Raw genomic sequence first — 16,356 nt, forward strand, 5'->3', positions numbered from 1 at the left:
CGTAGTGTCCTAAGAAGTAGGGTTAAGGGGGAGTTGTTGGGTTACGGGTATAGGGTGGATACGTGAGTTTGAGTAGGGTGATCATTGCTCGGCACAACATCGAGGGCCGAAGGGCCTGTTCTGTGCTGTACTGTTCTAAATCTAAATCTAAGGTTGGAAAATAAGTTTGTAAGGAAGACATTAAAGGGCTGCAAAGATATTGGGCACGAACGTGGCAGGTGGAATATATTGTGGAAAGTGTGAAATCATCCACCTGGGCAGGAAAAATCAAAAAGCAGATTTACCTTTTTTAATAAGGTGAGAGCCTGGTCTATGTTGGTTTTCGAAGGGATTTAGGTGCCCTCGTCAGTGAACCACAAAATACTTGTACAGCAAGCAATTAGGAATCAAAGTGGCGTACCGGCCTTCATAGTAAAGGGGATGCGGGTTGAGTAAGGAAGCCTTGCTGACTATCTGGAGACTACTTGAGAGCAAATGTGGTATATGTCCTGGAAGGCTGTACTCAGAGGGGTGTGACAAAGCTTCACGAGACAGGCCTGCAAACTGACAGCTCATATCCAACTCGAAAAGTTAACTCGGTTTCTCTCTCCACAGATGCTGGCGCACCTGTTTTCAGCACTTTGGTTTCCTTACTGATTCCCAGCATCTGCAGCATTTTGCTTTTATATCTGACTAGATTGATTCCTGGGGGATGAGAGGCTTGGCCCATGAGGAGAGATGAAGTCGACTAGGCCTGCACCCACTCAAGTGTAGAGGAATGAGAAGGATCTCAATGAAACATTTACAATTCTTAAGGGGGCTTGTCAGGGGAGATGTTTCTCTTGGCTGAAGAGTTTAGAATGAGGAGATATAATCACAGGATACAGAATCAGGCTTTTAGGGCCAAGATGGAGAGATTTGGTTTGCCCTCAGAGGGTTGTAAATCTTTGGGTATCTTTCCTCCAGTGAACTGTGGGCGCTCAGTTGGTGAATATTTTCATGAGTGAGATTGGTGGCACAGTGGTTAGCACTGCTGCCTCACAGCACAGGGATCTGGGTTCAATCCCACCTCGGGTGGCTGTCTCTGTGGAATTTACATGCTCTCCCGGTGTCTGCGTGGGTTTCCTCCGGGTGCTCCGGTTTACTCCCACAGTCCAAAGATGTGCAGGTTAGGTGGATTGGCCATGATAAATTGCCCCTTAGGTTAGGTGGGGCTATGGGTTTGCAGGGGAGGAGGCCCAGGTAGGGTGCTCTTTCAGAGGGTCGGTGCAGACTCGATGGGCCGAATGGCCTCCTTCTGCACTGTAGGGATTCCATGATAGATTGTTGGGCACTTGAGAGGATAGAGCGTGAAAGTGGAGTTAACGATCAGCCATGATCTTATTGGATGAAAGGCCTGCTCATGTTCTTACCTCATGTTCATTGCCATTCTCCCCGGTCCAAGTATAGTCTACCCCATCATGAATTCTACCCAACCATGTTATCATCTTCCACAGCTCCTGTACACTCTATCCCATCAAGCACCATTCTGGACAGGTGGAGTTGAAGGTGAGCAGGTTGGGGTCTTATTGGAATTAAGAAGTCAGGTTTGTTGGGTTGATGGTTTCCTCCGGCTCCCGACCATCTGACATAGTCACTTACCAGGCAGGTGCACTTTGAGCACTTCTCCGATGGGGAGTTGAAAGTGGCTCCATTCTCATACACTCGTCCCAGGTAATTACAGGTCCCAGTACACTGCGGGCAGCACTCACCGCGAGGAGTCACTGGATTCTGACATGTAACAGTCGGGCAGGATACAGACTTGCAAGTGACTTTCCCATTCTGCAATAAAGCACCGACACTGCCGTTAAAACCTTCAAGACATAAAGTGAGAAGCTGGTGATTGGCGGTCAATACAGAAATATCAAAATCAGCAATGCCAAGGGCAGCCATTCTGAAATCAGGAGATGTCCGCTGACGCACCCGATTAATCCATTCCAAACGGACCTAAGACAGGTGAGGTAAAGGGCAGTAGTCTCCGACAAACTCAAGTTCCAAGAACATCATTTGTTAATCGGTCAAATTAATCAATCCCACATAGATGGACAAAGGCAGCAGACACATGGAACTCCATCGTCTTCCAGTTCCCCTCCAAGTCGCACACCATCCCGACTTGGCACAACATCGCCGTTCCCGAAATACCATTGACCCAAAATCCTGGAACTGCCTTTCCTAACCACACTGTGGGAACATCTTTAGCACAAAGACTGGAACTGTTCAAAGGTTCAAAGGGCAACAAGGGATGGGCACAAAATGCTGGTCTTGCCTCCGACACCCAACCAAGATTCATTTTAAAAATATCAAATCAACACCAAACTCCACGAGCAACCTTTCACATTGAATTCAACACCGCAATAATCCTTTCACAGTAAAGGTGGCCCATTTGCTGTTCACCGTTACTAAGACATGCAGCCTGATTCACTGGGTGGGAGGTTGACAACAGTGGTCAATATCCATAATCAAGCACATCTCTCCCTGTGAGCTTGCAGTATCTCTGGCTGGAAGGTGTCTCTGACCTGTCCTCCCATCCTGTTGCTCTCCTTTAGAAGCTATGGGCATGCTGCCCAGAGGGGGAGTCACAGCCAGCTTCCACACTATGCATGCTTTCCACTTAGAACTCCAGGATTGGGATTTTCCCCTCATCCTGGTGTCCACGACCACTGCCCCGACCTAGACCAGGAACATTTAGGAAATTGTAAGGTCACACTCAAATACCCCTGGGGGGGGGGGCAGTAAAACTCTGAATTCATTAGTGAAGAACGGGGGGGGGGGGGGGGGGGGGGGGGGGGGAGCACGGTGGCACAGTGGGTTAGTGCTGCAGCCTCACGACGCCGAGGTCCCAGGTTCGATCCCGGCTCTGGGTCACTGTCCGTGTGGAGTTTGCACATTCGCCCCGTGTTTGTGTGGGTTTCGTCCCCACAACCCAAAGATGTGCAGGCTCGGTGGATTGGCCATGCTAAATTGTCCCTTAATTAGAAAAAATGAATTGGGCACACTAAATTTATTTTTAAAACATTAATGAAGAATGGGTATGAGAGTTACCATTGGTACATCGGCCACGGTGACCAGATTAAAGGTCATTTCCAGAGGAATAAAATAGAAAAGCCAATGTTAAACTTGCATCAAATCTTGGTTAGACCACAACTGAAGTACTGGGAACAATTCTGGTCTCTGTATTACAAATAGTATATAGAATCAATGGAGAAAAGTATAAACAACAATAACACCAGAATTTGCAGTTATATGACAATCAGTTCAGAGGCTGTGTGGAAAAGACAGAGCTGACTTGATAGCGAGGTCTTTAAAATTATGAGGGTTTACTTCACATGATGAATGCAGAGAATATGTTTCCTCTTGTGCAGAGTGCAAAACTTGGTGCCATAAATATGAGATGTCACTAATAAATCCAACAGGGAGTCGGAAAAAACTTCCTTACCCAGAATATGGTTAGAATATGGATCCCACCACCAAAGGCAGTGGTTGAGGCGAAAAACAATAAAAATGCATTTTAAGCGGAAGCTCAATACATTCATGTGGGATAAAATGACAGAAGGTTCTGTTAATAGGGTGAGATGAAGTAAATAGCATGGGAGGAGGCCGACTGGGAACATAAATACCAAAGTAGTTAACGGGGAATTAATGGCCTGTTTGTGCGCTATAAATTCTATATAATGGTGCACTCTTATCTCAGATTACCCAAGGGTATTTCTCATGTAGTGCTGTGCGATTCCAATCTTTAGTTCAAAGTTCCAGACAGCGGCTATGCTGAGGTTTCTCTCTGAACTTCCCTCTGACCTGTTAAATTTTAGATTAGTGATTGTACTTAACCTCAGGAATGTTCAACGTTACTCAATCCCAAATTGGTTGAAGTGCGGGAATCAGGGTGAAGTGATTGGGCAGACAGCCATGAATATATAGACCAGTGTGGATTTCAGTGGGGACCCCTGGCCCATGTCGCCTGTTGCCTGCCAGTCTCACTTCATTCAATCTACACGCCTACAATACACGAGGAGCCCAGAGGTTGAGGGTTCAAATCTCAAGGGCAAGTAAGAAAGTGAATTCAACTCATCAGGTAATTTATGTGTCATGAAACATCACCAGAGAAAGCACGATGGTGGTGAAATCCAAAATAGCTCATCGGCGTCCTTTCAGGGAAGGGATGCGGTGACCCTCACACAGTCTGTCCTACACATGACTCCAGTTCCCTCGAAGCTGTGCAACTGGGAATGTGCTGTGAAGGAGGCAGTCCGAGGCAACATTTCCTTTAAGATGCCCAGCCACATGCCACTCTCAAAAGGGCAGCGTAACGAGCCAGTCACGTACAGCAAACAAAAATTAGAGGAAGCATTGTGTCAGTCCCAAGAATTGATGCCAGTTTTCCAATGTACTCTTGTGTTTTATTGCAGTCTGGCAGACCAGGAGAAGCCGGTCAGAGTTCTTCCACCCATCTCAACAAACAAAACACGTTTGTGGGTAGATGGGACCCACTAACTGGACTCATGTGCTCGTAACACCCCCTTACCAGACAGGCGCAGCGGTTACATTTGTCACTTGGGTCTAGGAATCGTTCACCATTTTTACAAACTCTCTCTTTGTACCGACATCCATCACACACCGGGCAGCCACAGAGATCGGTCGTCGGGTGGGGACACAGCACTTTGCTGCACCGTTTGGTGTCACAGATCACTTGTCCCTTCTAAAGTGGAAGAAAGAAATATTATTGTACTAGTTCCCATCTGCCATAATCCCATGTGCCCGCCCATCAACCCCTGTACCCAGTGCTCACAAAACCATCGTTACACCAAGTGCGATAATGACAGGAACAAACAGAAAAATATATTGGCTATTAGTTATTAAATGTATCTGTTTATGAAATGTGGGCATCACTAGCTGGCCAGCATTTGTTGCCCATCCCTAATATGCCCATGAACTGAGTGGCTTGCTTGGCCATTTCAGAGGGCATTTAAGAGTCAATCACATTACTGTGGATCTGGAGTCACATGTGGGCCAGACTAGGCAAGGACGGCAGATTTCTTTCCCCAAAGGACATTCAGGAAGCGAAGTATCGTACACACCCCTGTTTGCATCAATGGTACCGAGCTGGAGATTGGTGACAGCTTCAAATTCCTGCGTGTGCACTTCACTAACAATCTGTTCTGGTCCACCCACGTTGACACTACGATCAGGAAAGCACAACAGCGCCTATACTCCCTTTGGAAACTAAGGAAATTCAGCATGTCAACACTGACTCTTAAGATGCATCATAGAAAGCATCCTATCTGGCTGCATCACAGCCTGGTATGGCGGCTACTTGGCACAAGACCGTAAGAAACGAGAGAGAGTCGTGAACATGGCCCAGTCCATCACACAAAACCGCTTCCCATCCATTGATTCTGTCTACACATCCCGCTGCCTTGGGAAAGTGGGCAGCATAATCAAAGACCCCTCCCACCCGGATTATTCTCTCTTCTAACCTCTTCCATCGGGCAGGAGATACAACAATCAGAGAACATGCATTAACAGATTCAAAAACAGCTTCTTCCCCGCTGATACCAGACTCCTAATCGACTCTCTTATTGACTGAACTGATCTCTCCACACATTTTCTCTACTGAATAATACTACACTCCGTATGCCTCATCCGATCTCTGTGTCTAAGTATTTACATTGTGTATTTATGTATGTCCCATGTTTTTCATGTATAGAAAGATGTGTCTGGATTGTACACAGAACAATTCTTTTCACTGTACCTCGATACACGTGACAATAAATCAAATCCAATCCAATTAGCAAATCAGATGGGCTCTTACAACAATCAAGGATAGTTTTATGGTCACTATTACTGAGACTAGCTTTCAATCCCAGATTTTATGAATTGAAGTTAAATTCCATTCGCTGGCCCTGGGGCGATTTGAACCCTTGCCCCCAGAGCCTGAGCCTGTGGATCACTAGTCCTGTGATATCACCACCACAACAACAGCTCCATCTCCCCTGTGTGAGGAGAGGGATCCGCTCATCATATTCACCCCACATGGAGTCTCACCCACTTGCTTTAAATTGTTAAGATGCTCTGTGCAGAACAAATCTTCTATTTGTAAAGCACCTCATCTCCACAGATATCACAGAGTGATTTTGTTTGGAAACCCAGTCAATCAGGTTTAAGCCCAGCCAATCAGGTAGGATCCCGCCAGCAACAGAGGGCAGATATGACCAGTTTTGGATGGTGTTGTTCGAGGGCACTGGAGAACTCAAATAAAATGGGATATTTTACATCAAGCCGATTAGGAAAATAAAGGTAGCTTTAAAGGATTCATATTTGTATTGGTAGACATTAGAAATAAGATGTAGTTTTAAGTGGGTTTAATTTAATGTTTCGGAGCCTCGAAGGGTAAAACCTAAAGTTAGATTCATATTGGACAACAGGTTTTTGTATGTGTGGGTCTTTGGTGAAGTCCAACTGGGTTTTTATTGTGCTAGGCGAGGGTTACGGCAAGAAGAATAAATGAAAGGAGAAGCATGTGGCCCTTGCTTAGCAACTGGAGGTCCTCGTGAAGCTTTTAAGGTTTACTTTAGGTAATTTGAGGTGTTGGAGACAGGATCTCGGGGAGTGAACATCTCTCAACTCTGCCAGAAGAAAGACTGGGCAGGATGGGGGCTGCAGAGGGACAGACTTCTTAAGTGCCAGTCACAGTCCAGATAACCAGGGAATTGGGATAGAGTGTGTAAGATGACTGGAGTTAACTGGACAGAGACTAAGATATTGTTCAAAGGAATTCAAGGAAGAGTAAACAAAGTGTTCTGAATGAAAAAGAGATAATTGCAATAACTAGATTTAAAGTGAGACAGCAGACTTCAGAGGTGGAGGAAAGCTTGATGTTATTTTATTATCATCTGGGAATTGAGGGTTAAAGCATGTGTGAGTGGCTTGTACAGCAGTCAAGCTAAAGAAATTCTGAAGGGTTTGGTGTGAAATCCTGGACTGGATTCACTGTTACGAGTGGAGCGGAAGTTTTGTTTGAAGGTGTCATTTGCAAACTCTGTCCTGGATTTCAAAAACAAAAATCAGTGAGGAAAAGCATTATTGAGAGAAGATTTTAAAGCGTGTTTTTGGGAGTGGAGTTTGGAAACTCTCATGTGACAATCATCTGGGGATATTCTGAGAAATTCACAGACACTAGCTCGGGTTCAGAGCGGAGTGGGTGTATTTGACCATAGTCATCTTGTGTGCTTAAAGGGACTTGTGTGAATGAAGCCATTGCAGCTCAAGATATAATTTGTAATTCATGTTAATCTTTAAATCTCAGTGTTTTTGTGAAACTAAGAAAAGCAAAAGCCCTCTTTTTCACAGTTAAGAAATGTTTTTTCTTGTTGTTAAAACTAATTAGTGGTCCTGTGACTCTGTTCCTCCACATTATATAAAGAAAAGTAAAGGTTGCGGTCTTTTCTGCCAGAGTTCCATTCTGGGATCTTCCCATCCAGTTATAACATCAACTGGGATTGTTTCACTGAGGCGACACTCAGGGCGTCGGTTTAATGTCACATCCAAAATATGGCACAGCTCCGACAGTGAAGAGCAGCACTGCCTCCGAATTTCTCCAGCGCTCCATCAGCATTGACCCTCTGGCAGTGCAGTGCTCACTAAGCATGGTGCCTCAGATAGTGTACCGCTGATAGGCAGCAACTCCCTCAAACCCACAGGATGGTTAGAACCTCTTTTGCTGGAGATGGTAACTGCGTGGTACTTGTGTGGCATGAATGTAACTTCTTTTTTTAAATAAATTTAGAGTACCCAATTATTTTGTTTTCCAATTAAGGGGCAATTTAGCGTGGCCAATCCACCTACCCTGCACATCTTTTGGGTTGTGGGGGTGAAACCCACACAAACACGGGGAGAATGTGCGAACTCCACACGGAGAGTGACCCAGGGCCGGGATTCGAACCCGGGTCCTCAGCGCCGTAGGCAGCAATGCTAACCACTGTGCCACCGTGCTGCCCAGCATGATTGTAACTTGCCACATGTCAGCCCAAGCCTGGATATTCTCCAGGCCTTCCTGCGTTTGGACGTCAACTGCTTCAGTATCTGCGCAGTCGCAAAGTGTTCTGAACATTGTGCAGTCAGCGAACATCCCCACTTCTGATCATACGATGGAAGGTCACTGACGAAGCGGCTGAAGGTGGTTGGGACGAGGACATCACCCTGAGGAACTCCTGCAGCGAAGTTATTGACCTCCAATAACCACAAGATTCTTCCTTTGTGCCAAGTATGACTCCAACCAGCGGATATTTTGCTCCCTGATCCCCACTAACCCCAGTTTTGCTGGGGCTCCTTGATGCCATATACGGTCAAGTGCTGCCTTGATATCAAGGGCAGCCACTCTCCCCTCTTTTCACCTCTAGAATTCAGCTCTTTTGTCCATGTTTGAACCAAGGGTGCAATGAGGTCAGGAGCTGAGCAAGCCAGGCAGAACCCAAACTGAACGTCAGTGAGCAGGTTATTGCTAATTAGGTGCTGCTTATTAGCGCTGTTGATGACCCCTTCTGTAGTAATCCACGGGAGGCAGGAGTTCCGTCACCACACCAATATTTATTTACAATAACGATATTACAGGAGCAGCTACAAACAGTGCTGCTAGCAGTCCAGTCAACTTAAGACTGCTCACAAAGCCTACACAGGTGATTGTATGGGCCCCCTCAATGAGCAATCATTGAGGGAGCTCATACTCCAATTGGCCAACCAATAAAGCCAATTGGAGTTCATTACACCTTCCATCACTTTACTGATGACCGAGTCTAGGCTGATGGGAAGGTAATTGGCTGGATTGATTTTTCTGGCTCTCGTGTACACAGCCTTGGCTGACACTAAGCAACAGTTACTCAATGTTCATTTCCAGACATTCAGTTACTGGCACACAACCCGAAATATCCTGACAGCAACCAAGAAAGACTCAGCAGCTTTCTCTTACCTGGCATCGACACTCCTCACATTTCCCTTTTGGTGCGGGGAATGTTGCTCCTTCTGCATAATCTTCGCCCTGGAAATGACAACCTGCAAAAAGACAGAGTGGGCGAACTAATCAAAGAACAGGCATCAGTCGTGTGAACCATGTGACACTTCGTAGCAGCGAAAGCGTCCCTCGAGCATGGTTTGGGAGAGCAGTGGTTCGCCCAGGAACTGCACTGGGGACCCCTAGTGGGCAGCAGAATTAACCAGGAGAAAGAGAACATCAGCAATCGGGGCCAGGGGATCAGATATAACCTGCCCGGATCCTATTGGCAGGGTACAATTGGTTACTCCATGTGGGGGTTGGGGGTAATCATTAGCAATGCAGCTGTATTAATAGAGCTGGCCGGTGTGGTACCAGCTAGAGAGGAAACCACTAGTGAACTGCTGTTCACTACTGGCCCTGAGTACATATTGTTGTAAAAAAGTTACTTTCTGTTTGAGTCTACAAACCCGTGCTGGATTCTTTGTGGCCCTCACAAAAGGATTAATCGCGTGCCATTCAGCCCACAAGCCTGTGCCGCCATTCAGTAAGATCATTACTGATCTGTATCCAAACTCGACTACTCGCCTTGGCTCCGATTCCCTTTATACTCCTGGCTAGTAGCAATCTAGTGACTGAAAATTTTAAATGATGAATTAAGCTAGCATCTACTGCGTTTCCTTGGAGAGAATTCCACATTTCTGGCAGGCTTTGCGTAAAGAAACGCTTCGTAATGTAGTCCGGCTCTGATTTTAAGGTTATCTCCCTTGTATTAAACGCCATCATCTTGGGGACAGAAGCTTTTTCTCCAATTCCTTTATTAATCCCTTTGAAAAATGTCAACCAAATCACCCCTTAAAGTTCTATATTCCAGGGAACACAAAGGCTATACAATCTCTCCTCATAATATCATAAAAGCACTCGTAATATTCTGCTGAAGCTGGACTGTGCATCCCAAAGCCAATATATCTTTCCTCAGGTGCAGTGCCCAGAATCGTAAACAGTACTCCTGATGTTGTCCAATCAGGGCTCTATACTTTGTACAGTTGGACTAAAACATCCTCTGCTTTATATTCAGGCTTTTAGCAATCAAGGCTAACATTCCACTGAAAATGAAATGAAAATCGCTTATTGTCACCAGTAGGCTTCAAATGAAGTTACTGTGAAAAGCCCCTGGTCGCCACATTCCGGCGCCTGTTCGGGGAGGCTGGTACGGGAATTGAACTGTGCTGCTGGCCTGCCTTGGTCTGCTTTCAAAGCCAGCGATTTAGCACTGTGCTTGTATTCAATGTGCATTTCAATAGCACCTCCCTAACAGGGTGCCAGCCATTGGGGTATATTTTGAAGGGTAGCCACTGTTGCAATGCAGGAAATGCAGAGGTCAAATTGTGCACAGCAAGCTCCCACACACAGCAAGGTGGAAATGACCGGGTAACCTGTTTTAACTTTGTTGGATGAGGGTTAACATTGGCCACAACTCTCCTGCTCTCCTTTGAATTGTGCCATACAGATCTTTCGCCCAAGTCTATGAAATCTCCCCATACCCCTCCCTGATCCAAGGAAAGCAACCCCAGTTTCTCTTGTCACTCTATGTATCTGATGCCCCGTATCCCTGCTATCATTCTGGTTAATCTCCTCTGCACTCTTGACAGCTCCCAAAAGTATGAGACCCTGAATTGAACACAGTAATGCAGCTAAACAGGGTCTTCTAAAGCTTCAGCTCAATTTTGCTTCATGAAGCGAAGAATACGTTGTGCTTTAATAAAAGCTGATCAAACTGGGACATTAGTTTATATTGTTGCTCTTTATTCATCCTATCAGAATGCATCACCTCACAATTCTTTGCATTAAATGTCACCCATCATGTGCCTGTCCACTTCACTCCTGCATCCTCAAGTCCTGGTCATTAATATGTAACAAAAAGAGCACTGGTTTTCAAATCAACCTCTGGAGGACCCCACTGATTACTGTCTCAAAAACAGCCATTAACCACGATTCTCCACTATCTGTAAGCCAGTTTCATATCCATGATGCCATAAGACATAGGAGCAGAATTAGGCCATTCGGCCCATTGAGTCTGCTCCGCCTTGCAATCATGGCTGATGTTTCTCATCCCCATTCTCCTGCGATCTCCCCATAACTCCTGAACCCCTTATTAATCAAGAACCCAAAAAGACACTCAGTGATTTGGCCTCCACAACCTTCTGCGGCAAAGAGTTCCACAGATTCACCACTCTCTGGCTGAAGAAATTCCTCCTTATCTCTGTTTTAAAGGATCGTCCCTTCTGTGGTGATCACAAGTTAACCAGATGCAACACAACTGAGCGACCACTAGAGGGAGCACGGGAGAGCCATATAAATAGATCAGGACAGGAAGTGGAAAACACTCTTCACAGCAGGCGGGCTGGTAAGCAGGACACAGCAAGCAAAGCTGGTAGTTAGCACTGGAAGGTAGTTCTAGGTCGAGCTCTGGAAACTGAACGAACTCACAATAAAGCATCTTCTCCACACTTGAGACTGCGAGCTTTATTAAGACACGAGGAACAACACATGGTACCCAGGAGTGATTTCAGACGCTTATGACAGGACAACTCAGCTGCAGATACAGAAAACAACAAAAAAAATGGCATGGAAATCTCAACCAAGAATGGCATGGAGATCTCCTGCTGGACATTCGACTTGGGAAGACATTGCTGATGAGAGGATGTGCCTTGGATACCCACTTCACCTGGACACGACTGGAAAAGTAAGAAGTGTCTGGGAAAGGTTTAAACAAATGTTCGATTTCGGTATCATAGCATATGATGCCGCAGCAGCCTCAGACGAAATTAAAATAGCAATCCTCATCGAAGGACATGAAGCTAGGAAAGTTTATAATGGATTTAAATACTCAAAAGGTGAAGACAAAAACAGCTTACAAACGTTACTAAACAAATTTGAAGAGTACTGTGAGAAATTTGAACAGCAACACATACTCAGAGTCCAACCTGCACAGAGACTGAGTGATGCAAAACTTAGAAAATCACGAAAAGAGCAAGAAATCGCGAATGAAAAGTACAGATCAAAAAGAAGAAATAAAAAGAATTTCTCACAAAGCCAAAACGCTGAAATCCAGTCCAGATCGGAAAGAAAAGGTAACTTACAACTTTTAGAAAGAAAAAACGCTGAAATCCGCGATAAAATGGCGTCGGAGCACATTTTGCAGTCTCTGGTAAGCAAAGAACTACAAATCGCGTCTGCGCATGCGCTGGAACCGGAAGTCGCGCATGCGCCGGAACCGGAAGTCGCGCATGCGCCGGAACCGGAAGTCGCGCATGCGCAGTTTACAAAAGATCGCGGCGCCGATCGTTATGCGCATGCGCAAGCCGCGCATGCGCAGTCTAAAAAAGTCTTCGTCGCGGACCGTCATGCGCATGCGCAAGCCGCGCATGCGCAATGGACACCGAACCGCACAAGGCAAGAAAGCCGATTTGCGCATGTGCAAGTCGTTCCTACGCGTGACGTCATGACGTCTGAGAATCCTGACCACGCCCACTTAAAAGGGAAATGCCCGAAAATTGAAACCAAGACACTTAAAGTGGTAAAACCAAATTTTCTTGCCTCAGAACACAGAAAAACGCCTGAACTTAAACCAACAGTGAAAAACAACTTGCACAAAACCTTGGAAAAAGCTGCCTTCACCACACACAGTGAAGCGAACAAAAAGAATTCCGAAACAACAAAAGATGATTTGTTTTTCGACGATTACCTCTCAGACCTGACTGAGTCAGTCAGATATGCTTATCACAGCATCAGCGACACGGTCGCAAAGCACAACACGAACCAACTCGTGGTAGATGAATCCAACCAAGATGATTTGGTTTTCAAAGAATACTACTCAGACATGGCTGAGTCAGTCGGATATGCTTATCACAGCATCAGCGACACGGTCGCAAAGTTCAACACGAATCAACTCGTGGTAGAAGAAGCCAACGAAGATGAAATGGGTTTCAAAGAATACTACTCAGACATGGAGGAGTTATTTGGACATGCTGATCACAGCATCAGCGACACCGTTGCAAAGCTCAACACGACTCTACTCATGGTAGATGAATCCAACACCATGATGCCATGGCAGCTCATCGATACATTGGATGACAGCAATACCCTAGACGAAGACGACGCCACACAGAGAGCACAGGAAGACTCCACAGAGCGAGCGATGACAGGCTCCATAGTGCGAGTGATGAAAGACTCCAACAGGGATGCAAGCAAACACTCCCGGGCGGACACCAAGCATGAACAAGACCATGAAGGTAAACCCGCTGTACCTGAGCAACCGCAAGCAGACTATGAAAGTCTACCAAGCTCACAGGAACAAGAAGAAAGAGCGGACTATGAAAGTCCAACACGCTCACAGGAACAAGAAGAAGACAATGCACCTCTGCCCACTGCATGCGAAGACAGTGACAAGGTGATCACACTCAACGTACAGGATCACAGTGAGACTGACAGTTCTCAACTTGTCTGTACCGAAGCACAGAGCGAAAACAGTGACAAGGTGCTCGCACTCGACGTACAGGATCACAGTGAGACTGACAGTTCTCAGCTTGTCTGTACCGAAGCACAGAGCGAAAACAGTGACAAGGTGCTCGCACTCGACGTACGGGATCACAGTGAGACTGACAGTTCTCAGCTTGTCTGTACAGAAGCACAGAGTCGGGCCACCCAACAGTCCAGAGAGACGATGCCGAAAGAAACCATGCAGATTCTGACTCCAGAAGAGGAGCACCTGGAGTCCAGAGACATCAAACAAAAAGAAACCATGCAAATTTTGACTCCAGAAGAGGAGCACCTGGAGTCCAGTGAGACAACATCAACAGAAATCATGAAGATTTCAACTCCAGAAGCGGAGCACCAAGAGTCTAGAGAAACCACCTCAACTGAAATCATGCAGATTTGGACTCCAGAAGAGGAGCGCCGAGAGTCCACAGACACCGCGTCAAATGTAATCAAGAAGACTTTGACTCCGGAAGACGAGCACCAAGAAAGCAAAGATGCGGAATCCAATTCTCCACAACTGATTGATGTCACCTGCACCGATGCAACATCAGATCATTCGCACCACTCGCAAGACGGAATGCTCAATGACTCAAATTATCCACTCGGGACACTCACAGAGTATAACAAGAAAAACAAAAAGTCAAAAGAAACACAGCAAGAACAAAAACACATGAAGCGCGACAAGACCAACAACAATAGCAAGAAGCACAGCAGAAACGAGAACGACAACAGCAAGAAGAAAAGCAACATGAAGCGCGACAAGACAAACAACAATAGCAAGAAGCACAGCAGAAACGAGAACGACAACAGCAAGAAGAAAAGCAACATGAAGCGCGACAAGACAAACAACGATAGCAAGAAGCACAGCAGAAACGAGAACGACAACAGCAAGAATAAAAGCAACATGACGCGCAACAAGACAAACAACAACGTCAGGCACAAAGATAGCGACAACGACAGGGACAGAAACAACAAGAATGGCAACAAACACAACAAAGTCAGGAACAAAGATAGCGACAACACCAAAGACAGAAACGACAAAAACAGCACCAAGACCGGCAACGAGAACAACAAAGTCAGGAACAACGACAGTGCCAACACCAAAGACGGAAACGACAAAAACAGCGACAAGTACGGCAACAAAAACAACAAAAACAAGAACGACAGAAACAACAGCAATGAAACAACGACTTGTACACAATGGAACTACTTGGCACATGACGGACAATGCCACAGCGCATGGCAAAACGATGACAAGACTACAAACATGTCATGGGATGACGACGAATCGCATACACACACGTCTGCTCCAGAACGAGCAAGCACACCAGCATCCAAGGCGGATGAGACAATAAATCAACACCACAAGCACAAAAAAAAAAAAAAAAAAAAAGTCCATGCCAGTCAACATCAGTGATGTGACCATGCAGACACCTCGGGATGACGCATTGGGTACTTAAGATAACAAGGAACACCAACAACATTCACAGCGGACTTGCAATATCAATATCACCACGTCATCAACAACAAAAAGAAAAAAAAAGCTCTGAACAAATTCATCAAGTTTGGACTCATAAATGTTTTTATTAAGATTGGACATATAAATACATTGGCTTTGTTAACTAAGGCAATAGCATCATCACTTGTATAGATACGCATATCATAAGTTACTGTTTTGTATAAAATTTCTTTAATGATGTACAGAAACTATGTAATGAGAAAAAGGGGGATGTGGTGATCGTAGATTGACCAGATACAAAACAACAGAGCAAACACGAGCGGGAGAGCTATAAATACACTGGGACAGGATGTACAATTTTCTTTAACGATGTTCAGAAAATATGTTAAGAGAAAAAGGGGGATGTGGTGATCACAAGTTAACCAGATGCAACACAACTGAGCGACCACTAGAGGGAGCACGGGAGAGCCATATAAATAGATCAGGACAGGAAGTGGAAAACACTCTTCACAGCAGGCGGGCTGGTAAGCAGGACACAGCAAGCAAAGCTGGTAGTTAGCACTGGAAGGTAGTTCTAGGTCGAGCTCTGGAAACTGAACGAACTCACAATAAAGCATCTTCTCCACACTTGAGACTGCGAGCTTTATTAAGACACGAGGAACAACACACCTTCAGTCTGAGATTGTGCTCGAAGGTTCTAGTTTTTCTTAATCATGAAAACACCTTCTCCACGTCCAGGCCACGCAGTATCCTGTGAGTTTCAATAACATCCCCCCTCATCCTTCTAAACTCCGATACAGACCCTGGGCAAAATTCTCCCCTACCCGGCGGGGCGGGAGGTCCCGGCGTAGGGGAGTGGCGACAACCACTCCGGCATTGGGCCTCCCCGAAGGTGCGGAATTCTCTGCACCTTTAGGGGCTAGGCCCCCGCCGGACTGGCTCCCGCTCTGCCGAGTGCCGCCAAAACTGACGCCAACGGCCTTTGGCGCCATGCCGAGCGGTGTCGGGGCTGGCCGAAAGGCCTTCGCCGGTCGGCGTCCGCTGACGTCACCACCGGCGCATGCGCGGTGGAAGGGGGTCTCTTCCGCCTCCGCCATGGTGGAGGCCGTGGCGGCGGCGGAAGAAAAAGAGTGCCCCCACGGCACAGGCCCGCCCGCCAATCGGTGGGCCCCGATCGCTGGCCAGGCCACCGTGGGGGCACCTCCCGGGGTCCGATCACCCCGCGGCCCCCCAGGACCCTGCTCGCGCCGCCAATCCCGTCGGCACAGAGGTGGTTTAAACCATTCCGGCCACGGCGGGGGCGGGATCTACGCCGGCCCCGGGCGATTCCTCGACCCTGCGGGGGGGGGGGGGG

The 16,356-nt window shown here is 46.5% G+C and overlaps 1 protein-coding gene across 1 annotated transcript in view; it reads right to left on the reverse strand.

Annotated features, from left to right (window-relative positions):
• LOC119973796 (kielin cysteine rich BMP regulator) overlaps positions 1 to 16,356 on the reverse strand; it is a 187,366-nt gene that overhangs the window by 43,460 nt on the left and 127,550 nt on the right. Inside the window, exons 29-31 of the mRNA XM_038812222.1 lie at positions 8,981 to 9,063; positions 4,541 to 4,714; positions 1,621 to 1,800 (exon numbers count right to left, since the gene is read on the reverse strand). Of these exons, the coding sequence (XP_038668150.1) occupies positions 1,621 to 1,800; positions 4,541 to 4,714; positions 8,981 to 9,063 (437 nt within the window). The remainder of the gene's footprint in view (positions 1 to 1,620; positions 1,801 to 4,540; positions 4,715 to 8,980; positions 9,064 to 16,356) is intronic.

Source organism: Scyliorhinus canicula, chromosome 11, assembly GCF_902713615.1.
Source record: "Scyliorhinus canicula chromosome 11, sScyCan1.1, whole genome shotgun sequence".
NCBI lineage: Eukaryota > Metazoa > Chordata > Chondrichthyes > Carcharhiniformes > Scyliorhinidae > Scyliorhinus > Scyliorhinus canicula.